Genomic DNA, 25329 nt, shown 5'->3' with positions numbered 1-25329 from the left:
TAACTTGGATGCAAATTGAAAAAATAAGCAAATAAATAAAATTTAAAAAACAGTTCACGACTAGGCTGTGTCTCATTTTAAATCCCCATGTATTATTTTGTCCTTAAAATACAAAATACTTGGTGGAGTTTTTTTTTCTTTTGGACAAGTCCCCATCTCTCTGTTTCTCAGTTTTCTCATTATTTCTTTACCCTTGATGAGGATAAAAATTCCTGACTAGATAGCTCATAACATTGTTTTGAGGGTCAGGTCAGATGATACAGGGGAAAGTTGTGAGGATGGCTAAATTCTACATAAAATGTTTACTCGTGTGGTCATGCATCATCTATAGTTGTAGCAGTTACTGTTGGTGACTTTTTGCATTATGGCTTCCTCAGTCTTTGTGGGGGACACTAGACCAGAGTGTAAGGCAGGCCAGAAGTGCCAGGGAGTTTCTGCCCTGGGAGCAGTCTTAGATGGGTGACCAATGGGGGTCAGTGGATAAATATCTCAGCTTTTTTGCCCTTTGGTGGTAGGGGTGGCTGGAGGGCAGCTCTAAGTGTTCTATGTATTCCCCCCAGAGGTCCTCAGTAAGGTTGAGCTTCAGTTCCCATAGCAGTAACTTTTGCATTAATGCACACTTCTGTGTTCTTTCCATTTCATGTTTTACTTCCTAAACTGAGTTTACCTCTCAAATAAATCATCTGCACTCAAGTTGTTTGTTTTAAGGTCTGAGTTTGGTGGAACTCAACCTAAGATCCTAGTTCTAATGGTCTTTCAAAGAATATACATGCAGCTAGCTCACCAATGATAACCTAGAATTTTCTGGCTTTGTTGCCTAGCCTCAGTCCTGAGTTGGAACCAAGTCTATTTTTTGCCCTAAGAGTATTTACCGATAATTCTCTAGTGATTTCCTAGTAATCCTGACTATACCTACCATCCCTTGAGAGACTGTGTACCTTCGAGAGGGGCAGCTGGTACATGAGTCACACAGACAGAGATGAGATATTGCCTTTACTACTAATAAAGATGCTGTTGGAGAGCATGGCTTACAGTTGTGGGCCCTAACAATGAACTGCAAAGTTAGGCAGATTTATCCAGTCACAGACAGTGTTGGATAGCTGCAGGCCTCCAACTTCACAGGCGGAGGCTGCCACTCTAAAGTTTGCCTAATGGAGGAGCAGAACAGGATGTGTTCTCTCTGCAGACAGACAGATCCGAGAGAAAAAAGGAGGAGGAAGGGGTTGAATCATATGTGCCTAGTTCCTGTTCCAGTCAGAAAATTCATTCTCCTCCCTCACAGCAGTGACAGGGGGAAGAAAGAAACCAAGAAAGTTATTATAATGGGTTCCTTTTCTCATTGTAACAAGACGCTAGGGAAAGAAGTTCCTCTTTCCAACATTCACAGGGTTTTTTCCCTCTTAGCTCATTGGGCTTAACCATTAAGCTCAAGGCCATCCAAGAATGTGACCATCTCCTTGGCAGGAGATCAGCAGTCTATCCTAACAGTGCTGCTCCCACCACAAGCACATCCCCTGACTTTTCCCATCTGAATGGCTGAAGAGCATAGCTACGGCCCTCAGAAGGCGATTCATTGACTGAATTTCAGGGCCACGCTGAACCCCAGCTGAAAGCTCCCCATTTCATTTTGCAGCCCTAATTAAGTCTAAACATGTTGTTTGAACAGTCTATCAGAGGTTCTAAAAAGAGATTATATGACAATGTAAAGATATTTCAATAACAAAATTTCAGTAAAATATTGATGCCCCCCAATTTAAATATAATTCCTCTACCATTGTGAATTTCCCAGGGAGGAAAAAGTTCAAAGATGAGATTCTCTTGCATGCTTGAGTTAAAGACAAAGACATTAGAATATAAAACTCATCCTTCTGATGATTCTGATTCTGCTCGTTCTGAACTGGGGGGTTCTTCATGCCTTGGATAGCACTGTGGTTCTATCAGCAACCTGGACAAGGTCCCACTAGAACCATTAGCATGGCTTTTTTCAGAACCTCAAAAGTTAAATTATACACCAAGTTTCTGCTATGCCTCGCTTTTTTAAAGAGTATCAATCAAAACACTTAACACCAACATAGCTAAGCAAAAGAAAACAAATCAATACCAAGATCTTCAATTATCAACGAAAAATGATGCTCCCAGAACAGAACCCTGCAATTTCCATAGTGATCTTGATTTCAGCTTCAGCAGGAAGCTGAAGTCCTTGATCTGTAAATTTAAACTCAATTGGGAGGAATCTCCCCCAAAAGGTTAGCATTGGCAACATGCTTTACCATTCCTGCGGGAAGAACCGACTACTATTTCTCTCAGGTTGACACAGGTGACCGTGAGAGATCAGAATATGCCACCCCAATATTTGCCACTCTGGCATAAGGATTATTTTGAGCTGAAAGCAAATGAGAAAAAGTAGGCATAGGATGAGCTTTCTGTGGTATCCTGTCTACCTGAAAACAAGAAGGTAAATTCCCCTTATGAAGGTATCTCCTCCCTCCCCCCACCATTCTCGTTTCCACACCAGGAAGGGAATGACAACCTTATCACTAGAGATGAGATGGCATCTTGAAGGAGTCTACACAAACAAACCTTACCAAGTACCCCTTACCTATTATTAATTTCCATATATTTGCCTTCCTGCAATATCCTGCCCCTAGAAGCTCAAAGTCTTTTTCATTTGTCTTGACACTTCTCTCTTTTGTTTAAATGGTACAAGAGCACCCAAGCTTAGCTATTTCTTGTTTCTTTTTTCTTTCTAGGGAGTCCCCTCACTGTGTAAAACTTTTAATATCAAATAACTTTGTATTTTTTTCTCATATGAATCTGCCTTATTAGTTTGCAGAACCAGCTGAAGAACCCTAAGAGGGCAGAGAATTTCTCTTCCCTGTGATATTTGCATTCTTGCAAAGTTTAGAAATATGCAGTGATGGCAAGCCCTATCGAGAGTCTGCCTGGAGAGGTCTTTCTTACCCATCTTGCATCTTAAGAACTTTTTAACTTTTCATTTCCCTTTTGAGCCCTTCATCTCCAACATCTCCCACCTGATCCATGAGATGTGGGCTTTAAATAACCACATGCTTTCCACACTGGCTCCTGCTGTTGGGTCTTTGTTGTGGAATGACATGCCTAGAAAGCCTGTCTTGTAAGGGTAGTTTCCTCTTTATCCCATTGTTTCAACTGGGAAATATCCTCAGCAGATTCCTGAACTAAAGCTGCTATGGACATTTCTGCAGCTGACACTCTAGATTCAGCTGCCAATGACAAAACCCCCCAAATAACAATGGGAAGGTAGACATTTATTTCATTCACATAAATGTCTAGGTCAGTGTTCCCGGGCTGGTGTAGCCTCCAGTCAGGGATTCCTTTGACACTGCTGCTCTCAACAGTGTCAAATGCATGATTTGACCAGTCTGTCCTGTATGCAGACATCTTCGGCAAAAGGAGCAGGAAAGGATGAAAGGAAAGCAGAGGGTGCCATGTCTAGCATCTTAAGGCAGACTATTAGAAGCTGTCACAGTTGACTTTCCTGTTTACATCTCATTTACCACAATGTAGACACACAAGTATCCTGAGCTGCAAGAGAGGCTAGGAAATGGAGTCTTCATTCTAGGAAGCCATACACCCAACTAAACTTATTATTTAAGAAAGGGAGAATGAATACTGGGGGCAAATGGACTACCAGAAAAACTGCACTGGTGAAGACAGATACCGCTGCGGAGCCCTCAGCCGTCCATCCCTTGCTTTTGATTGGTCCAGGCCTCCAAGAGTATTTCCCTCCCCTCTGCCTTTGTCAGCAGTAGTGGGTATGTCCTGGCACTTGATTTCCCCTCTATACCTTTCAAGGAGGAAGAGCTGGGTTTGTCACAATATAACTTACCTCTTAAGTCAATTCATTTTCTTCCTTAATACTCCTTCTCTAATATAGGCCTAATATTTGTAGAATCTGATGCCTCCTTTTCTTTTTCTTTCTTTCTTTCTTTCTTTCTTTCTTTCTTTCTTTCTTTCTTTCTTTCTTTCTTTTTTCTTTTCTTTTTTCTTTTTTTTCCTTTCCTTTCTGTCCTGGACATGCACTTAACCTGACATTCTATTCTAGATTTTGTTTAATGGGGTCTTCTGTTTTGAGAGATAAATCACTAGGTTCTGGTTTGCCAAAAGCAACCATTGTTTAAAAAAAAACCTTGGCCCCTCACTCTCACCTTTCAGAGTTTGATAGTCAGCATGTATTTTCTCATTAGGCTAACAGCCAATCCAGGCTCAGATTCATTTATCACTGTTCTGCCTGGCTCTCTGATACGTTTCTTCTTTCTGGTTGGCTTTACTTAAGAGTCTTAATTCTCAAAACTTGTCAGGTGTGTTCCCTCTGGGCCTAGGGAGCACTGGTATCCCTATTTATAATTTTAGTGGCATCTGGAAACCCATTCAGCATTCCCTTGAATAGTTTACTTCCACCTGACTGACCCTTTCCTTTTGAACTGTCCAACCTTTCAGGGTACACTTGGCTTTAGTGTCTCAGTTTTTAAGAAGGAGATTTCAATGGTTCTTGCCAAAGAGTCTCTTCTTTGTGTAGCTCCAAGAGAGTACTTTGCCAATAGTGGTCTATCATCTTGCTCCCTCTGAGAGTCAGCACAGTTGGCTGAGATTTTGCTTCTATTGTTGTTTGATTTTTTTGGGACCAAGTTATTATTTCTGAGCTAAAAAAAAAAGTACCCTCCAAAACATCTTAGTCATTAAAAAAAAAATAACCTCTTATATGAATTAAACCTAAGTACATCATCTTTTCCCTTTTACCTGTCCTTCAATTTCATTTTTCCTTATATATCCATCTGATCTGTTCTCTAAGACCTCAACTTTATCTCCAAAAGAGCTTTCTCCTTCACACGCAAATTATTCTTAATTTTGTTCTTTCATTGCGCTTGTTCTAAGATTAAAACATATTCTAGAAACACTCTAGACATTCTCTGATTTCCTGAACAAATCTGATTCCTAGAGACATAAGGTTCTAGGCACAGACTAACTGTCTTATTAATCTTTGATTTTAAAACAATTTAAATCATGGGCATCTGCGTTGCTCAGTCGATTAAGCGTGTGACTCTTGGTTTTGGCTCAGGTCATGATCTCATGGTTCATGGGTTCGAGCCCTGTGTAGGGCTCTGCGCTGATGGTGCGGGGCTTGCTTGGGAGTCTTTCTCCTCTCTGCACCTCACCCACTCACTCAGTCTCTCTCAAAGTAAATAAATAAACATAAACTCAATTTAGATCAATTGCCGTCTTTAATTTAGGCATTTTCCATTATAATAAGGGCTTGCATTTGTCTGCTTGGTTTTTAATAAAAGCCTTGTACAGGTGTCTGCAAAGCTGGAGGCTTGGAAATCTAAAGCCATGGTCAGAGCCTATATAACTTACAAATCCAGTGAATTTTGGATCATATGGTAGGAGATTAGGCTTGAGACTCTGGACAGTCTATATTACTTCAAGATTAGTCTTTGGGCACTGCCTACACAGACTGGTACTAACAATTGAAAACTAGAACTTAAAACTCCAGTGCTCCATAGCACACATGCTGTGTAAAGAACCCACTGTAAAAGAAATGATAGAATTAGAAAAATCATCATTTTGCAGCCATTACAAAAAATAATAGGTAACAATTACCAATGAATATTAAACTGGTTAGATGAAAGACCGATGGGGAACTTTCTAAGAATCCACTGGCTGACAATACCTGAGTGGACTGTCCATTCTCACATCCCTAAACCTGGTACATGGATATTACGTGCCTGGTGTGATACAACAGGGATAGTACTTCTTATAAATTATCCTTGACAAAAAATAATTTGAACACAATGGAACTTCTTACATCTACCAGTCTACAGGAGAATGGGTGATAGAGGAAAAAAAACTTTATCAATAATTTGAACACTTCATTTGTGATTTGCGTGTCTTCCTTATTAAAAAAAATTTTTTTTAAAGTAATCTCTGCATCCAACATGGGGCTCAAACTCATGACCTTGCGATCAAGAGTCACATGCTCCGCCAACTGAGCCAACTAGGCACCCCGCATGTCCTCCTTATTATAGATAACCTAGTCTAATGAAATGAGATCATTTATAATGATTACATAGTAAAATGTTATAGCCAAAATACAAAAAGTCCTCACTTTATTTTTTAAAAAGTACTTTTGAAAAATTTTATTTCACCAGGGTCTAATCCTTTGCTGATGTTCAAATTTAAACAATTTTTCTGAGTCTGTCTCATAAGCGAAAAACATGAAAAGTTGCTTCTGTGGCATTTTCTTCTAGTTTTTCAAGCCCTCATGTAGTAGCAACTGGTTCAAAATACTGGTTTGTTTCAAAGCTTGCAGTTTAGATGTATCTTCGCTGATGATGGTGATATTTCCATTTTGTTCCTGAGCTGTCAGGTCACTTTCACTGTCAGACAGTGTACATAGTAGAATATCGTTTTCATAGGTTGGAAAATAATACCTGAAAACAACCAAAGACATGTTGAATAAATCCAGAAAAGTTTCTAGGCAAATGAACATACACGTTACTATAATTCTGCCAGGTTTCTTTGTCAACAGTTTCAACAGCATTTTGCAAAGGTGGTATGGGGAAATAACTTGTGAATTACTTTTACTTTGACCTCTACTGGATGACATCATTCTTGCTAGTATCCTTGCTAGCTGCCCATTTGGCCTGTGCTTCATATTCCACAGAAATTCACTACCTGAAAAGGCAGCTTACTCTAGAACCGAGCAGCTCTAGTTGCTAGGGATATCTCCACAGATAAGGCTAAAAATGACAACCCTTTCATTTTTACTCTAAGTCCCAGTTCCTCCCTAGAGGTTAACAAAATTCAAATATGGCTACTCTTTCGTACATTAATCCTTCATATATCTGATGAAAACAATTTCCCTTGACAGTGTGTGTGTGTGTGTGTGTGTGTGTGTGTGTGTCCTTCCCAACCTAATCATTACTGGTTCCTTCATTCTAGGTGAACAAAAATCAAACATCTACAGAATTTTAAGTCTATTATTCTGGTTCCTTTTCTGGACACATTTAGGAGTTAGCTCTGGTGTATCTCTAAAGATTTCAACTTACTTAATGAGAATTATAGGAACAGGGTCTCAGGTCAATCCAGAAATGACTTTGTCTTTCACAAATCTAGGATTTTTTAAAGATGAAAATCTAGTGCTTTTCGGCTAGTGTGTGGGGGCAGGGGTGGAGTGGGGAGGGGGTGGTGGTGCAGATTTAACATTCTCTGAGAGGAACCTCCAGGTAGCTAGAACCCTATAACCTCTCAGAGGTTCCCTCAGCTGAGGTTGTCCAGACTGATATGAGGACCAGCCCAGAAGGCTGAACTGGCAAAGGATACCTGGCAGTCTGATACCACCTATAGAGGTATAGATCTGTGGGCCAACTGCTTAACATTTATAAAGTACTGAGATGCAAAGTATATACCCAAAGCCCTAATAGTTGGATGTTCTTTGACACAGTAATGTTATTTCTAGGAGCTTATCTAAATGAAAAATTAGATCAGTGTGCAAAAATGCAGGCGTATGGATAGTCATTGCGTTACTATTTATAAGAACAAAATGCAAGAAGTAATCTCACTATCTAACAAATTAGGTAGATCTAGTGAATGGGATATTTGGCAACCCTAAAAAATGATGCAAAATGCTTACAACATTCTCTAACATAATTTTAAAAACTGATACTTCTATATCTACATCTTTATCTATCTTCATACCACAAAATCTGAAATAGGTGGTTACATTTATAAAAGGGGGATTACTTTAAAAATCAGGTTTAAAATATATATTTTTTATTTTTTATTAAAAAAATTTTTTTTTTTCAACGTTTATTTATTTTTGGGACAGAGAGAGACAGAGTATGAACGGGGGAGGGGCAGAGAGAGAGGGAGACACAGAATCAGAAATAGGCTCCGAGCCATCAGCCCAGAGCCCGACGCGGGGCTCAAACTCACGGACTGCGAGATCGTGACCTGGCTGAAGTCGGACGCTTAACCGACTGCGCCACCCAGGCGCCCCTAAAATATATATTTTTTAATGTTTATTTATTTTTGAAAGAGAGAGACAGAGTGCGAGTGGGAGAAGGGCAGAGGGAAAGGGAGACACAGAATCTGAAACAGGCTCCAGACTGAGCTGTTAGCACAGAGCTTGATGTGGGGCTTGAACTCACAGACCACAAGATCGTGACCTGAGCTGAAGTCGGACTCTTAACTGACTGAGCCACCCAGGCGCCCCTTAAAAATAAGGTTTTTGAAAATTTTTACTTTTTACAATAAACATACGTTTCTCTTTTATTTAACTGAATAAAGGAACAAATAAGGGCTATGGAGCAAAGAAGTACTGAAAACATAGGACATTAAGGATATTGAGCAAAGAATTACTCACTCTGGTTGATCCCATATCTTTCTTTCAGGAAGCAGTGATGTATGTTTAGTCTCTTCCATGTGAGTCCTTAACTCTGCTTTGGACTTGAATTTCACATGGCAACTATAACATCTACATTGGTGAATTTGCCTTCGAATGAAATTGACCAATTTTACTTGCTGATAGAAATTCAATCCTGAAAATGACAGTTTACAGAATCACTAGACAACTGGTCAGACCCATTTTTGCAAAAGAGCCACTTCCCTTTATTACCCAACCTGAAGAGGCAGTACAATTGTAAAGCATAATAATAGATACCAAATAACAACAGCCAATACTTACATAGGGCTTATGTGCTAAGCACTGTTCTAATCATTTTCCATGTATTAATTAATTAATACATTTAATTCTTGAAAAACTCTACCACACAGGTAGTACTACCATGTCCACATTATGTGTTAGGAAACTGTCCACAGCTACACAGTTTGTAAGTGGTTGAGGTAGGATTTGACATATATACATATCTGTAAGGACAGCAAAGTAACGTGACACTTTCCAGAGTCTAGGAAAATAGTCAGTGAGCTGAGGTGTGGGAGGTAAACTTTCTAATCTTCGAGCCATTAGCACGTCAGTAATTTACATCTTTATGCCCCTAATCTTTCTATCACAGTGACACTGAGGATGATGCAATTGGGTACATCTGTCTATGGTAAATAATCTAGCTACACTGTCAAACAGTGCAGTAGGTGTTTTGTATACATTCTCCACTCCCTGTAACAGTCTGTTGACCTGAGGCCTTATGTCACACAGCCATTAAGGGCTGGGGCTGGAATCTGAGCTCTGACTTCAAAATCCATGGTCTTCCCATCAGCCCCTTCCACTTTATGAAAGATACTAACCATTAACTTGTGTTTTATTTGAAGCATATTCATATATGTAGGAAAGAAGGAAGACCATATGAAACCAAAAACCATATTTGAACGTTACAGTTCAAAATGGTTGTGAATCACTGCTTCAGGCAGTCCTGCTGAGACCATCTGTGGAGAGACACATTTTGGCTGTGCACTCCCCAATCACGACTACTGAACGCAGGCATCGTTTACAGAATAGTGTATAAAAATGCAGCATCATGGAAAACAACTTCTGAATCAAACTTACCAAGTTCTGACTTTATTTTGAGGAGATCAAAATCGTGTGCTTCCTAAAAAAAGGAATGAATATCTGTGAGTATATAAATTATTTAATCTTTCAGGCTGAAGTTATAAACAGACAGCTTATTCATAGGAGTTTGAACACTGCTGAAACTCAGTCTCAGTTCATCATCTTCTGCTTCTGAAGTAGTCGAAATGTAACTGTTTCCCTCCCCACATCCAACTACTTTTTAAAGCACAGTCCAAACAAGTCATGCCAATCAGCTAAAACATTTTAATTATTCACAGTTTGTATCTACAGTTTTCACAATTTACTATGTATGCATTCTGCAGTCTGACAAAAGTGTCCCCAGTCTCTAGTAAGACGTGGCCCTACTTACCATACTGTGCGCCTGGACTCGAATTATGGATATAGGTCCTTTGCTACACAAGCAGATAGGTGATTTTGCAAATCTGCTTTTCATTTTATGCTGTCAAGTACACTGCTTAATGCAAATTTCTCTTCACTCACATCTTCCCACAAATTACATTTCTTTTGATTTTTACAATGCCGACTTATTTTATTCTGTTCCACTCCTGCAATCGTCCATCTGGGTAAATGTTTGAACTTAAAAGCTTACAGAGAGAATAAAGACCATCTAACTCCCTGTGAAGGCATTTAGTGTCACATCAGAGGCAGGATGATTAGGAACGCCATTGACTCTTTATCTCTGAAAGTGACTGAGCAGAGGCCGTGGACACGGGTCAAGGGTGTTGCAAAGGGAATTCCTACACAGGGTGGGGGGCTGAGACTTCCTTCAGTTCAAAGATTTTAGGATATTATGAATTAATTTTAAATGCTAGAAACTATACACACAATACTATCAGCAACCTGTTTCAGAGAAAATTACTCTCTGCTTTCATAGGGTAAACGCTCGTGGCCTTTTGAATACCTTCTAAGTTCTTACTTTACGGAATTGAGAACAGTGCGTCTGAATGAGAGTGGGGAGAAGGTGGGTGAAACAGGATGCTCTGCGTCACGGCTGGCAGAGACAGCCGGGGGAGGGTAGGGAGAGCATATGAGAATCATCCGGCAATATTTTTCTATTCTAATCACCCCTCTCCCCCCAAGTTGCGCTACCGTCCTGAATCATTAGATGTCCCCCTTCCCACCCCCACTGTGCAGCTTAGGATCAGAGGTGTTGGGAGTGTGTCGTCTCTCAGATACACTGGCATGAAAAAAAGGTTTAGAATTATTACCTTCAAGCTTAATTGTTACATAAAAATGGCATCCAGAAAAGAACACACAGGCTGGAAACGCCCTCACATCTCTTCCCTCCAAATTGTTGTAACTGAAGGAGCTGCACAGCCACACCATGCACCCTCTCTGCCGGTGTCCCCCATTTCATCGAGGGCTTTGTGAAGGGCAACCTTCTCCCTTCTGCTCTCCTTACCAGCACAGGAAGCAGTGGAAAAAGACTTAGAACCTGTCTATATCTTGAGCACTGTTAATCATGGATACAGGTCCTGCATTCTAAATGAGAATTATCTACAAAGATCTGAGAGGAAGGACAGCACGAATGGTCTGCGAACTCCTATGCTGACCTTTCACATAGGTCCAGTGCCCTGTACTCAACTGTCCTGAGTTCTGGTTCTCCTTGACGGATCTGGCGGTCTCTCGTTTTGCTTATCGCATTTTTAGGAACAGGATGACAGAAATTAAACATAGAAGCTGATAAGACTGCTACTGCTATCAGCCACCCTGCCAGAAGAAAACAAAATTCAGACGAATACAAGCATCTTACCTCCATGTGGACACATAATTTCTCAATTGTTTCTGCTTGCTTTTCACAAAACAGGCAGACAGCAGAGTCAGGGCGCTCTTCCCAATCAGACCAGTCGCTGTGTTAAAAAAGAAAATAGTAAATACGGAGATTCCCCTCACACAGTCACTTGGTATTAACTTTCTCCTCCCTAGGAAACCCTGCCAATCTCTTTCAACTCTGACATCGCTGTAAAGATTGTCACATCATATTATGACTTTTTGATACAGCTTTTGAAATTCAGAGCAGCACCATGAAATTAATATAAATAGCGAACAGGTGCTGCTCCATTTTCTTCTATCTGCTTCTCTTCTGAGCAGCTATTTCACTGCAGAATCAGGATAATGTCTTTCTGACACAGCCAGGTTTAATTTGCAAAGGAGGCCTATCAGAGATGCGATGCTCTCTCTCATTAGCCACAACCACTAAGTACACATGCTGTGAAGTGTAAGGCTGGGAGTATGTCTCTGCATGACAAATGGTGTGTTTTAAAAAGCAAATCGTACATCCTTCATGTGAGAAATGCTGATCATTCAAACGGGACAAGTGTTAAATCTGGTGGTAGACAGAGAAGTTAAAAATCATACAGGACCCATATTACCTACCATTCCTGCCGACCCACCACCCCCTGCATTTATTTTTGGAGATACTGCCAACTTCTCATTCCTGAGCCTGGAAAACTGAAATTCTCGGAGAGAAAAAAAGGCCAAACGGCTTTGAAGGAAAAGCGGATGAGTAACAGGGAATCCTTTTAGGTTGAAAAACACATGTCTCAAGGCTGTAACTCCAAGGAAAGGAGCTGTGAGTTTCCAGTGACTCGAGTTTTCAGTGACTCAATGGGATGAACATGGAACAAGGTTAACTTCACTTCCATTATATTCTCTAATCATATCACTTCAAGGTCTGGGCACCAACCAAGTGAGCAAAACACCAATAGAAGGTATTTTTCTCTGCACTATATTTTACCTGTGTGTCCAATTAACAGTTTTAAAGGCAAAAAACTATTTAGTTAGAGTAACAGTCGCTTTAATGATTTTTATGCTGAAGTTACTTTGAATTCAAGTTTTTGCACTAATACATGGAAGGATGGATGGCTTAAAAAGAAAGTCTTTTTTATTTCTATTCTCTCTTCAGAATGATCATTTTAAGCCAGCTGAAGAAATGTTTTCCTACTCTTAAAACAACCACAATTAATTAGCAGCAGTAACAAGTCTTACTCTTCCTGATGGTCTAGCAACTCCCGATCGTCTTCCAACTGAACTTCCTCCCACGATTTTCCAAGTTCCTTTGTGGGAAGAACAGAAGGATTAGAGAGCTGGAAGAAGCGGGGTGAAGAGGAGAAAGGAGAGAGAAAATAGACACAGAACTTAAAAAAAAAAACAACCATAAAAAAACCCCCACAGAAACTCATACTCGGTGGTCTTAAATCAATACACGTAGGATTTATTAAAACAGTTACTTCGGTGACAAGGAAGGATGTATCCTAAAACATTTTTAACGTTTTTCTTTTTGGAGAAGCAGCAGTATTTTTTCAATCAAATTCCTTTCTCTTAAATGTAAACCAACATTTCTTAACCCTGGATGTACATTAGAATCTCTTGGGGATCTTTTTAGAAATCCAAAAATATCTCTGGATGGGGACCCTGAAACACTGTCCTAGCTGGACTGTTTCTCCTTGAGGTCCCCTACAGTCTATTTTTCAAACAGCAGCACAGTGATCTTTCTAAAGGACACTTCCCTGTTTGTATAAACCCTCCCATGGCTTCTTAACCACACGGAGGACAAAATTCAGAGGCCGATCTCCACGTTCTGCCCTGGCTCCTTCTCCATCCCTTAGGGCCCACCACTTTTTCTCTGGCTCAGTTTGCTCCAGACACATCAGTCTTTTCGCTTGAACACAGCAGGCTCACCTCTACCCAGGTCCTGTACGTGTTGTATTCTCTGTCTGAACACTGCTCTCTCACATAACTGCAGGGTTCATTCATCCTGGCATCTGCTTAAATGTTACCATCTCTTTTTCTGACTACTCTGTTAAAACTACACCCCTTCTCCAAGTTACTTTTTATTCCCCTGTTATGTTTTTTATTTTCGTTAAAGCATTGATCACTACCTGAAATCAAGTTTGTGTTATCTATTTGTTTTCTTATTCGCTATTCGTTTTTTCCACCAGAATGCCCATGAGGACATGGACTTTGTTCACTGTTACATTTCCAGACCCAGGCATACAGTAAGTACTAGAAAGTATTTTTTAAATTAAATTATAACTGAAAAAAATCTAACAATTCAATGCCAATTTAGATTCTATCTCAAAAGGTTTTTGTAAGGTGATTAAATAAATTAGTTAATGTATGGGTATACCTCAGAAATATTGTAGGTTTGGTTCCAGACCATCAATATAAGGCAAGTCAAATGAACATTTGGTTTCCTAGTGCATATAAAAGTTATGTTTATATTATACTGTAGTAATTTATGTGTGCAAGCATTTTATCTAAAAAAATAATGTACATACCTTACTTAAGTACTCTGAGAATTACCAAAATGTGACCCCAAGACATGAAGTGAGCAAATGCTGTTGAAAAAATGGTGTTGATAGACTTGCTCAAAACAAAGTGGCCACAAATCTTCAATCTGTAAAAAATGCCTGTCTGCAAAGTGCAATAAAACGAAGAACGCCTGGATATAAATACATGGTACCAGGCAACAGTAAGTACTCAAGTATCTACTCAAATCTCTTTTATTTCTCACAGTTCATGGAGAAGCTCTACCCATTTAGGGCTGTGTCTGGCAAATTGAGTCATAGTTTCAGCAAAACTTTATGGAGCGTTGAGTAGAAATCATTTCTTTTGGCCCAACCATTTCTCTTTTCTATTCTTGAGTCATTCTCTTGTCTTTTCTTCTCTCTCCATCTAATTTTCCCACTATGCCATGCAAAAGCAGAGAGTACATTAAAGAGGGATGTAGGAACAATAATGGACACCTTTTCAAGCAGCTAAACTATAGTTACAGTCAAGATTGACCTGACCTGCCACAAATACAGACATCCTGGATAGATATTCCTCCTTTGGAAAAAAATAACCAAAATTTACTCTCAGTTATGAATATTTTTTTCTCTAAAAAGGTATTCATTTAACCAAAAACAAAGAACTATAAGGTCCATTATGATTTAGGAAAAAAGAAAATCTATCATTCATCAACTTAATGAGAGGTTTTGAAGCTGTCATTATCTATCAGCTAAATGATGCATAAACTCAGACATGCAGAGATTTACCATAATGTCATTAGAGATATTTAATTTGGAGTCTATAATGTATCTCCCAGAGTTGTCACGAAATGTCTGAACCTCATTATGGACACCAAGAATGGCCTCAAAACTGCCAATGGGATCTTTGTTAGTTGGAATTTTTGGTGATGAATTAAATCTTTCATGGATTACTTGGTCTCTCCGGACTTGTACTTTAAGGTCATTGCTGCAAGATATTAATTCAAGGAAGGGCCATCTATTACCATTTTCAGTGATATGGGCAAATGTTGTTGATCAATAAATGTTTTGGCCAAAGAGACATAAAATATCTTTCAGTATCAAACTTCCAAACTCAAAGCATTATTGTGCAATTTTCTCAGTATTTGGTAGAACACGTAGGAATTTTTCTAGGCAATACAGCACTAACTGTTTACCATTTGAGAGGAAAATGGAACTCCGTGATCGTTAGTGTAGTAGGTAACAAGTGATTTGCAGGTGACATTGGCCCAGACTTTCCTAGAATGCTCTGCCATGTACAGTCGAATATATATAGTTTATTATAGGAATAAGACCCAAAAAGAAGAAAAAAAAAAAAACAAAACAGAGCACAGAACTCCCTAATTAAGATTCTGTGCCTGCTAATGAATCATGTTAGGAAAGCAAGAATTAAAAAAAAAAAACAACAAAGTTTGGAAGGCATGTCAGTAAAGATGTTCAGAACACCCCCTCAACCTCCTGCATCAGATGGTTTATGATCAATGAGAGGGTGGACAAGAAAAACAAAAAAAAAATCCTCTTCACCCAGCACCCCCACCGTTCCACACACAAACTTCTATGTACTTACACAAAAAACCCATCATAAACAGAGAAAGAGGTGTCTTAAATGTTAATAATTTCAGTAGAGAGAACTATACCAAAACTATGAAAACAGGTTAAGAGCACAATTCTGTTACAAATGGCTCTGTATATTTTAAGAATAAAAAAATAGAAATCAAAAACGATAAAGCCACAGCAAAAACAGTTTCCTTTAGGAAAATCCAGGGCTTGAAACAGGAGTACCTTAGGAATAGGCAGCTGAAGGCTCAATGATGATGTACACAGTTCATTTCCCTCTGAGGCAGGGGAATCTGAATGTGAAACTGCCTGTGAAATTGTCCCCTTGGCCATCCCCCCTAGCCATTGAGCCCTTTTGTTTGTGAGAAAACAAAGAAAGAACCCGTAAGTAGGTAATCCAGAATATGCATAGGGACTTTTTATGTATTTGCAAGTCTGTTATTATTCAAAAACTGATATGAATTATTAAACATGGAAATCATCTCACCTAAGGAAGAAAAATGTATCTGTCAATTCGCTGAGCTCAGAGGAGAGCCAAAACCAGCCTCTGTCCTTAGCTCTCTCACCTTTGATGACTATCAGAGGGCATCTTGCCAGGAATATCCTGGATGCTGCCAGCACTGCTGGCCTGGAGATTCTGTTTGGAGCGGAGGTGAGCAACTCTGTGGGCCCATGACTCAATTACTGCATTAATGTGCTACAGGAGAGGTCCAAGCATTAACTTCACACACCCCATTCCGAGGTGCTGAAATTACGTGCTTACATGCCTGTCTCTCATACCAACCTTTAACTCTCTGGGAGTAGGGACTTAAATTAACCACCTTGTCCGTAATATTTTTCTTCCTCTTCCACCAGTGTCTGGTACCTGGAAGGCACTCAAATGTTTGTAGAATGTATAAAGCCAGTTAAAGTGACTCTTACAGGGAAGAGGATGTGAGAAATGGGTATGTAGACCCTGACGACTAATAACAATAGTTCTTCTCTTTTTGGCCCACTTTCCTCAGTCATGTAAGCCTCTTCCTCAGAGGAATACACAGTGAATGTCTCTCAGTATTGTTTTTCCCATCTTTGAAAATAAAGCAACGCCATTATTCATTGCTTAAACTCTTAGAAGAATTCATTCTTCATATTAAATATTTTTATGAAATATTAAATATTTTCAGTAATGGGGTCTAAAAGAAATCTAAAAGGATGCTGAGAAATCTCTGGGCCTCATTTTTCTCTAACTACACATTATTAATATTGGTAACAGTTGTTTATATACTCGTTCTATTTGTTATGATGCCTTTTATTTACTACAATACTCAGGATATTATTAAGGTTGATACTTCTGGTAAGCAATTCTCTATGTTAGGACACTTCTACATCTTTAGAGACTTTATTAGCTTCTTCAGTCATTTTTTTTTTTAATTTAAAAAAAATATTTATTTGCTTTTTTGAGAGAGAGAGAGAGTGTGAGTGTGGGAGGGGCAGAGAGAGAGGAAGACACAGAATCCGAAGCAGGCTCCAGGCTCTGAGCTGTCAGTACACAGCCTGATGCGGGGCTTGAACTCACAAATGGTGAGATCATGGCCTGAGCTGAAGTCGGATGCTTAACCTACTGAGCCACCCAGGCGCCCCTTCTTCAATCCTTTTCTGAGTTAAGTTTACATCATTCCAAAATGCTACAGCTAATCATAACATATTTTAGGTTTTGTGTAAAAAATTTTTTTTTCATGTATGTTTATTTTTGAGAGAGACAGAGAGCAAGCAGGGCAGGGGCAGACAGAAAGGGAGACATAGAAACTGAAGCAGGCTCCAGACTCTGAGCTGTCAGCAGAGGGCTTGAACTCACAAACCATGAGATCATGACCTGAACCCAAGTCAGAGGCTTCAGACTGAGCCACCAGGCGCCCCTAGGTTTTATTTTTTTAAATCATTCTTATTATTGTGGGCTATTTACCTCAGTGGGAAAGCATATAGGGCTAAGAAGGCTAAGGTTGTGGGTCAGAGCCCTTGAGGAGCCTGTTGAAATCAGCTTTTCTTTGACCTTGAATCACTTTCTAGTTTGGTACAAAAGAGAACAGGCAAGAAGGTGATCATTATGAGTTCATCACCATTACTTGACCAAAAACTCAACCAACAAAGTAAGAGGTAGGTACTAGTATTATTTCAACTGTAAACATTGAGGAAAAATTATAAAATGGATATACAGAGAGGTTAAGTATTCTAACTATGTGACCTTGGAAAAAGACCTGTGCCTAATCTCCTAATCTACAAAATGGTGATAAAGATAAAACCTGTGACATAGGGATATGCTTAAGAGTAAATGGCTTAATATAAATACCCAAGATGGTGCCTGGCACATATCAAGTACTCAAATGTTGCTAGTTAAAAGAAAAAAAATTACTGCTATTTATCACCATTTTTCTAAAGTGATTTAATTTTCATTTTATATATTATTAAAGTCTTTATATTCTCTTGAAACACTTCTCTTAGGCTATGATTCATGCCACATGACATCTGGGCAGTCAGTGGGCAGTAAAATCTAGCATGCTCATCTAGAGACAGCTGGTCCTTGTAGATAATTTCAGTTTTGACAGACACACTACTTGATGCCCAGAGAATAAGTATCATACTTTTCTAAAAGTGCCAGCAGAATTTGAGTGAGCAGTCCTTTTGAAGTCTCCTCTAAAAGGTAAATACCTCCAGCTATATAATGTTCCGCTAGTCCCAAGGTCTTGAATATCATTTTAAAAGATCCCCGGAAGGAAGTACTGTTAAATTGCTTCCACAGCTTTCTGCAATAGGTGGTATTTCTTAGGGCTAACACTGAGGTCTACTCCCCATTGGACTGGGCTGGCCCTGAAGCAGCGTTTGTTCTAGGAATGAATGACTGATTTCTAGAGAAGATTGAAGGACTCAGAGGGTGCCTTTGCCTTTAGCTAGTTGTAAAACATTTGTAGCAGATCATGGCAACCTCTCGGAGTCAATCTTCAAACACATGTCAAACTTGCTTCTCAAGGGGAATTTTACTTTAACGCTATAAGGTTTAGTTAGAACAGACAAAAATTCCACCCTCCAGCAGAGAGTTCCAACATATTTCAGGATATGCTTGTTTCTGCCCAACAGATAAAATGGTTGATTATAATCAGTTATGCCTTCTGTGGCTACTGAGTTTGATTCTAATTTCCTATTGCGAGGAAAAAAATAATTTCCATTTGCCTAAGAAACATGTCGGAAACAGAACTCTCTAGCTTTCTTCTAATTCTAGCGGAGAGTTCCTTAACTCCTTTCTTTAAAGGAGTGGATCCTCTCCTTTGTGATGTACAGCCCTCCCCCCCACCAATTCAGCAGACTAGGGCAGGGCGCTAGCACTCCCAGTCACTGTGTCATTCAGAATCCCCTCTCACATTTCCAAATACCCCCCCAGTGACGCGTGCTGCACCAGCTGAATATGTTCTCTTAACCAAAAAGGTCAGCAAGTGGTTTTGAGGTTTCTAAGGAAGGAAAGCTTTTAATATATTTAAAATCCTTGACATGATAACTCCATTATTACGTTCTATTAGCCAAACAAATAAAAGTCCTCTTGCCTAGTGAAATGATTTGGTTTCTCTAAAATTTCCATCAAAGATATGCTGGCCAAGGAGGATGATACTTTTTTTTCTTTATGGGGAAGGGAAGATTTTTTTAAAGGGGAAAGAGGAAAGAGTAAAAGATTGTTTTTTTTAAAGGGTTATCTAGCATAGCACACCTAGCACATCCAGCTGTCAAGAGATGTTTTTTGTAGAGAATATAGTCTCTGGACTCAAGGTAATAGATAATATCACAAATGGGAGAGAATACGTGGATATCCAAGTACCTTATATCTATTATTACTTTTTTTTGTTCAAGATCACTATGAATCCTACAGGCATGACATTTTTACTATGTAAAATTCTGGCAAATCAAAGACAAACCAAATCAAGTTGCGATTTATAAACTAACCATTTTAAAGCTAATCACTGCTTGAAAGTGTCCCTTGATTGCATTTTGACCTTTCTACTAATTGCTTGTTTAAATATTAGACAGCCCTTGGAAAGATATTTGTTCATGGAAATGCAAATTTTAAATTATGAAGAGAAAGGCTTACCAAATAATTGATGACATAAAATCGGTCATATTCTCTGTTCTTAGGATTGATCCTCCGATGCTGTTTTTTCCTCATATGATCTTTAAGCGTATTTTTGTCCCTGAAGGTCTTCTCACAGTATAAGCACTGCAAGCTAAAAGAAATGCACAAACATTGACAGATTACACAAGTCTCTTGGATAGTTGCTGCAATAGCCCTTTATTATTAAGTCTTACGATTACTCATTTTAGGTCACAAAGAATCTTCAACTGGGATATGACATCCTTGTTGGAACCCTCTCACTTTATTTCTTTGACTTTGTGGGATGCATGCGTGGTTTATTTTGTAGTTGGCTAAGTTAGCCAACTTGGCTATGCAGTTCAAACCATGACAAAGATAGCTAAGATCCAAAAATTATTTTAGTGTTTTCTAATCAAATGATTTCTTCTAAAAATGAAAACATAGGCATGTTCTTCAAATAATTATGCTGATTGATAACTAGCATTGGTTGCCTCCATTGAGTATAACAAATTAGCCCATGCGTAGATTTGCAAGGGTTAATTCCTACTTCCAGTACATATTTAACTATGGGACTTGGTCAAGTTACTTGCCCTCTCTGTTGTCATTCATTTTCTACTGAAAATGAACAGATTGCTAATAAAATATCTTCCTCATCTTACGTCTGACAGTTCATATGGCCTGTAACTTCTCCCTAGCAGTCTAGTTAGAGTTCTATTTCTTGGAGTCACACAGGTTATGTCTAATCTTCCTTGCACATGAAAACTCTCAAATGACTGAAATCAGTTCAAATTTTGAATTCTTGTGTCATCACTACTAAACACCCTTTTAACCATTTCTTGTGTCACAGAAATAACTATAGTTTATGGGATAAATAAACTAACTAGGGATATTCATTATGCTAATCTTGCTAGAAAATACATCTAGTATTATTTTATAAATGAAGGATCATTTAATATGAGTGAAAAGACTTGTTGTAGTGGAGTGCTGGTACCAGAATTTGAATTCAGAACTTTTAATAACAGATCTGTGTCAATTAATACATTTTTCTTAATGTTATTGCTTCAAATATTGTGGGCTGAGATTTTATTTGAAAACAAAACCCAAAAACCAAAAAAACCTAGGTTGTGAGAGAAAAATATTGGGCCCTGTTCTAGAAAGAAAGGTAGATAGATTTTTGAAAGCCATTTTAGTGACCCATAGAATTTCTTCCTTACTTTAACAAGCTAAGCTCTAGATACCCATGGTCACCAGAAAATGACCTTAGGAAAAGTGGAGTGTTATGATATATAAATGTGAATACATACTAAAAGGTAAAAGAATGGATATAGTACGTTATGTCTGATATAAAGCTGAGTAACATACAATTTGACAATATATTTACTAAATATGTGAAAACTTATACTGTAAAGCAAAAGAATTACGAATACAAAATTAAAAAATGGGGAGATACTAATGAGGAGATACATATAAAGATTCAAGGAAATTTATAATGTTTTATTTCTTTGGTTGGATGGAGAGAATACTCTTCTACCCTATATACTTTTTTATGGTATGTACATTGTTTGGTATATATGATACTTTTATTTAAAAAATGGTAAAAGGCAATATGATCTAGACAAAATGAACAACACTGTGATGCAAAACGTGAACTTTTCCAACATGAGAAATGAGAAAATTCCATTTTGTTAATTACTTCTTTTAGATTAATTTTTAAAAATTCCCAACAGACATTTAAAAAAATTCCCAACAGAATTGAAAATTAAAATAACTGCAGGATATGTTTCATGGAAAAAAAATACTTACTTGTCAAGCTTTTTCTGTAATGTGCACAGAAATTCATTGCAGTTTACAATGTTGTCTGGCAAGCCAATGTTGAAAGCATGTTCTCTGGCCATGTGGTTCAAAAGAACAGATCTAGGAAGAAATATGAGCAATTTATACTATTTATAAATCATCTAGTAAAAAATCAGATCAGGAATAGCATTTTCAAAATGATAACACTAATCAGAAGTACATGCAAAGGTTAAACACTAAAACACACTTTTGGGCTATGAAACAGTGATATGTTATAAAGTATTTAAGTACACATATAATCACATGAATTCTTTGTAAAGTGAGTCCAAATTTGTTCCATTATTTGCCAGTGGACAGGAATATACTCTATGTATGAATTAGTTTTCTCTCCTTTAAGTGAAAAAAAACGTGCTTTGCTGACTTTTCCAACTTATCATGGGAGGAGGAAGAGACAACTGCCAAAGGGAAATATGTCCTGCTATGCATGTCCTGGAATCAGAGACATTTAACTCACTATTGGACAGAGATCTGGAACCCACCATTCACACATCAATTATATGCAAGGGTTTTGACACACTGAATACACAGTCACCAGGCTGTTGAATAGTTTATGTGGAAAAGGAAAATTTTATGTAAATTTATCTAAGTTTTAGATAGCAAAAATGCTTATGTGTAAAAATATGTTATTCTATTGGGCCATTATCACAACTTTATTTTTATGTATGTTTGTATGTGATCTCTACATCCAACAGGGGGCTTGAACTCACGACACTGAGATCAAGAGTCACATGCTCTTCCAACTGAGCCAGCCAAGCACTCCCTTTATCACAACTTTAGTTCATAAAATAAAGGTGACAGTTTTGGGGAACTCATTAATACACAAACCATTGATAGACTATGCATACTGATACATTATACAGTTTATTTTATCTACTTTATTTAGACACTTAGCTGACCCAAAATAATTGTTTCTAGGATTATTATTTTTTTTCCTTTAGAAAATGAAATAAAGCATCCATCCCTATGAAAATGTTGTTTTTTTTTAACTATGTAGGGTCACATTTATTAATCTCATTGTTAATATGCTCTGTTTGTCTAAGTGCTTAACTATTGATAACTTTGAATAAAACTAGTATTTGGTGGAGTATTTCACAGTACCTTTTGGCACAGATTTTTCTCTATGCCAACTGACCTATATAAGAATCAAATCTTCATTAGTGATGTTCTAACATCAGTGTTTCAATCAAAACATTTTCTGAATTCTAGCAAGTACTTTATCTGTGTACCTATCCTCTCCTTTTCAGTGTTTTCCAGACAATAATGCTCAATAGAATAACATATTTTTACACATAAGCATTTTTGCTATGTAAAACTTAGATAAATTTACATAAAATTTTCCTTTTCCACATAACTTTGTGAGTTTGAGCCCCACATCGGGCTCTGTGTTGACAGCTCAGTGCCTGGGGCCTGCTTGGGATTCTGTGTCTCCCTTTTTCTGCTCTTCCTGTTCACATACAACACTCTCTCTCAAAAATAAAGATAAAAAAATTTTTTTTTAATGTTAAAAAAAATGATGTACATTTGTAGGGGCACCTGGGTGGCTCAGTCATTTGAGTGATGGACTCGTGATTTCAGCTGAGGTCATGATCTCACGTTTTCATGAGTTCAAGCCCGCAGAGCCCACGTCAAGCCCGTGTTGTGCTCTGGCACCAGCAGCACAGAGTGTGCTTGGGACTCTCTCTCTCTCCCTCTCAAAATAAATATTTAAACATTAAAAAAGTTTAGAAAATGATGTACTTCTGTAAATATTAACTGTTGTATAATGAGAAATCTGTCTGGCCTTTGTCCTTGATTCCTGGCATAGAGCTTCTAAAACCCCAGGAACTTACTATTTGTTATGCTAAGGAGGCAACTCACCATAGGTCCCCAGCTAGCTTCAGAATGGGGGCTGGTCAACAGAAAGACTAACAATGTGATTAAAAGATTGAGATTCTGAGCCAGTCAGACCTCTAGAGACGGAAGGGGTCTGGAGACTGGAGATGCGAGCAACGTAGAGATTAAATTCAATGACTGAATCAATCAAGCTTATAAAATGAAGCCTCATTAAAAACTCTGGGCACCAAAGCTCAGTGAAGATTCCTGGTTGGTGAATACCTTGATGAGCTGGGTGGGTGATGTGTCTTGATTCCTTGAGGAAAGGGCATAGAAATTCTGAGTTCAGGACCCTACCAGATTTTGCCCTATACATTTCTTCATTTGGCTGTTCCTGATCTCTTCACTTGGCTGTTCCTTTATAACAAAACTGCAATCTTAAGTATACCACTTTCTGAGGTTTGTGAGTCATTCTGGTAAATTACTGAACTATGCAAATTACTGGCGAGAATCTGAATTTTTAGTCAGTTGGTCAACTGAACTTGTGGCTGGTGTCTAAAGTAAAGGCAGTCTTGTTGGGAATGATGGATGCCCTTAAACCTGCAGAGTCTGATCCTAACTCTGGGCAGTTAATGTTAGAAATGAATTATAGAATGCCAGTTTGTGCTAAGGAATTAACAATACCCCAGTTTTTGTTTTTGGGTGTTTTTTTTTTTTTTTTTAGATCTTTATCATTAAAAAGTTTTTTGGTTTTTTTTTTAAAGTTTATTTATTTGTTTTGAGAGAGGACAGAGTGAGCATGAGCAGGGAAGGGCAGAGAGAGAGAGGGAGAGAGAGAATCCTAAGCAGCCTCTGTGCCGTCAGCAAAGAGCTCGATGAGGGCTGCATCTCACAAACCTTGGGACCATGACCTGAGCTGAAACCAAAAGTCAGATGCTTAACTGAGTGAGCCATCCAGGTGCCCCTAGATTTTTATCATTTCTAATATCCAAAAGTGAAAACATCAAAAACTGCTAAAGGTTTAGGGTTAACAATATAGAAGGGTGTGTCTGTAGTAGTTCATTGTACATGGTCTTGCCTGTCAGCCAATTTAAAAAGTCCTACAACATTAAACACAAATTTATTTTTGGCATTAAAAAAAAAAAGAGAGGCAAATCAAGAAATAGACTCTTAACTGTAGAGAACACACTGATGGTTACTGGAGGGGAGATGGGCAGTGGATAGGTTAAATGAATAATGGGTATTAAGGAGGGCACTTGTGATGAGCACTGGGTGTTGTATATGGGTGATGAATTACTATATTCTACACCTAAAACAAATATTTCACTGTACTGGAGACTAAAAAGTTGGAAGAAAGTAAAAGAAAAAAAATTTTTAAAGTTACTCCTCTTTTCTGCTTTAGAGCCACTATAGTCCATGGTTGATATTAGGCATATTAGAAAAAAAATTACTGGTAATATAGGAAAGGGTCTTGAGCCAACCTACAGAACTTAAATTACATAAGCATTATGGGTGTTTTGATGAGTTTTCAGATGAAAAACAATAATATTTAAAGAAATGCACAAAGGCAAACCTGTTCCCGAAAAACTCCTCATTGCAAAACATACAAATACCATGAAAATTGTTATCATTTCTTTCTTGCTGCTGTTGTTCCAGAATTTCTTTCTGTAAAACAGAAACAGATATTTGATATTATCTTTAATAAATGCACAGTTAGTTAATGAAAAATGTTTTAGTCTAGATGGGAGGAATCTGCAGTAGAAGCACAAAGGGAGTATATGAATTCTGATAATATTTCACATTTCTACATTTCTGTCCTTGTATCAAAACTCTAAGTCTATACTGTTAAATGCTAACAGAACACTCCATTTGGATAGCTATGCAGGAACCTCAAGGTCAACTGGGTCTCATTATCCTTCCCTACCCTGGCTTTCCTCCTGTTTTTATTAGTCAACTCCTGTCCTCACCCTCTTTCCCCCGACTGCCGCCCCCACCCCCCACCCCCCACCTCCTGAACAAAAATGTGGTAGCATTTTTGACTTGCTCCTTTTTGTACTTCTCAGTTTAGTCTGTAATCAAGTTCTGATCCATTTTTCACTTGAACTATCTTTGTATTACTTCTCTCCACCATTCACAATATG

At 38.3% G+C, this 25329-nt stretch overlaps 1 protein-coding gene across 3 annotated transcripts in view; it reads right to left on the bottom strand.

Moving 5' to 3' along the window:
* Positions 1-6129: 6129 nt before the first annotated feature.
* The window catches only part of ZNF277 (zinc finger protein 277), a 113748-nt gene continuing 94548 nt past the window's right edge, over positions 6130-25329 (bottom strand). For all 3 annotated transcript variants that reach the window (XM_030308252.1, XM_030308253.2, XM_030308254.1), the window contains exons 5-12: positions 24762-24853; positions 21326-21436; positions 19523-19655; positions 12554-12621; positions 11319-11415; positions 9542-9584; positions 8405-8579; positions 6130-6470 (exon numbers count right to left, since the gene is read on the bottom strand). In XM_030308252.1, the coding sequence (XP_030164112.1) occupies positions 6284-6470; positions 8405-8579; positions 9542-9584; positions 11319-11415; positions 12554-12621; positions 19523-19655; positions 21326-21436; positions 24762-24853 (906 nt within the window). In that variant the 3' untranslated portion in view covers positions 6130-6283. The remainder of the gene's footprint in view (positions 6471-8404; positions 8580-9541; positions 9585-11318; positions 11416-12553; positions 12622-19522; positions 19656-21325; positions 21437-24761; positions 24854-25329) is intronic.

This window comes from Lynx canadensis, chromosome A2 (genome assembly GCF_007474595.2).
Source record: "Lynx canadensis isolate LIC74 chromosome A2, mLynCan4.pri.v2, whole genome shotgun sequence".
Lineage (NCBI taxonomy): Eukaryota > Metazoa > Chordata > Mammalia > Carnivora > Felidae > Lynx > Lynx canadensis.
The sequence above is the reverse complement of the archived record's forward strand: the minus strand, read 5'-3'. Positions and strand labels throughout refer to the sequence as shown.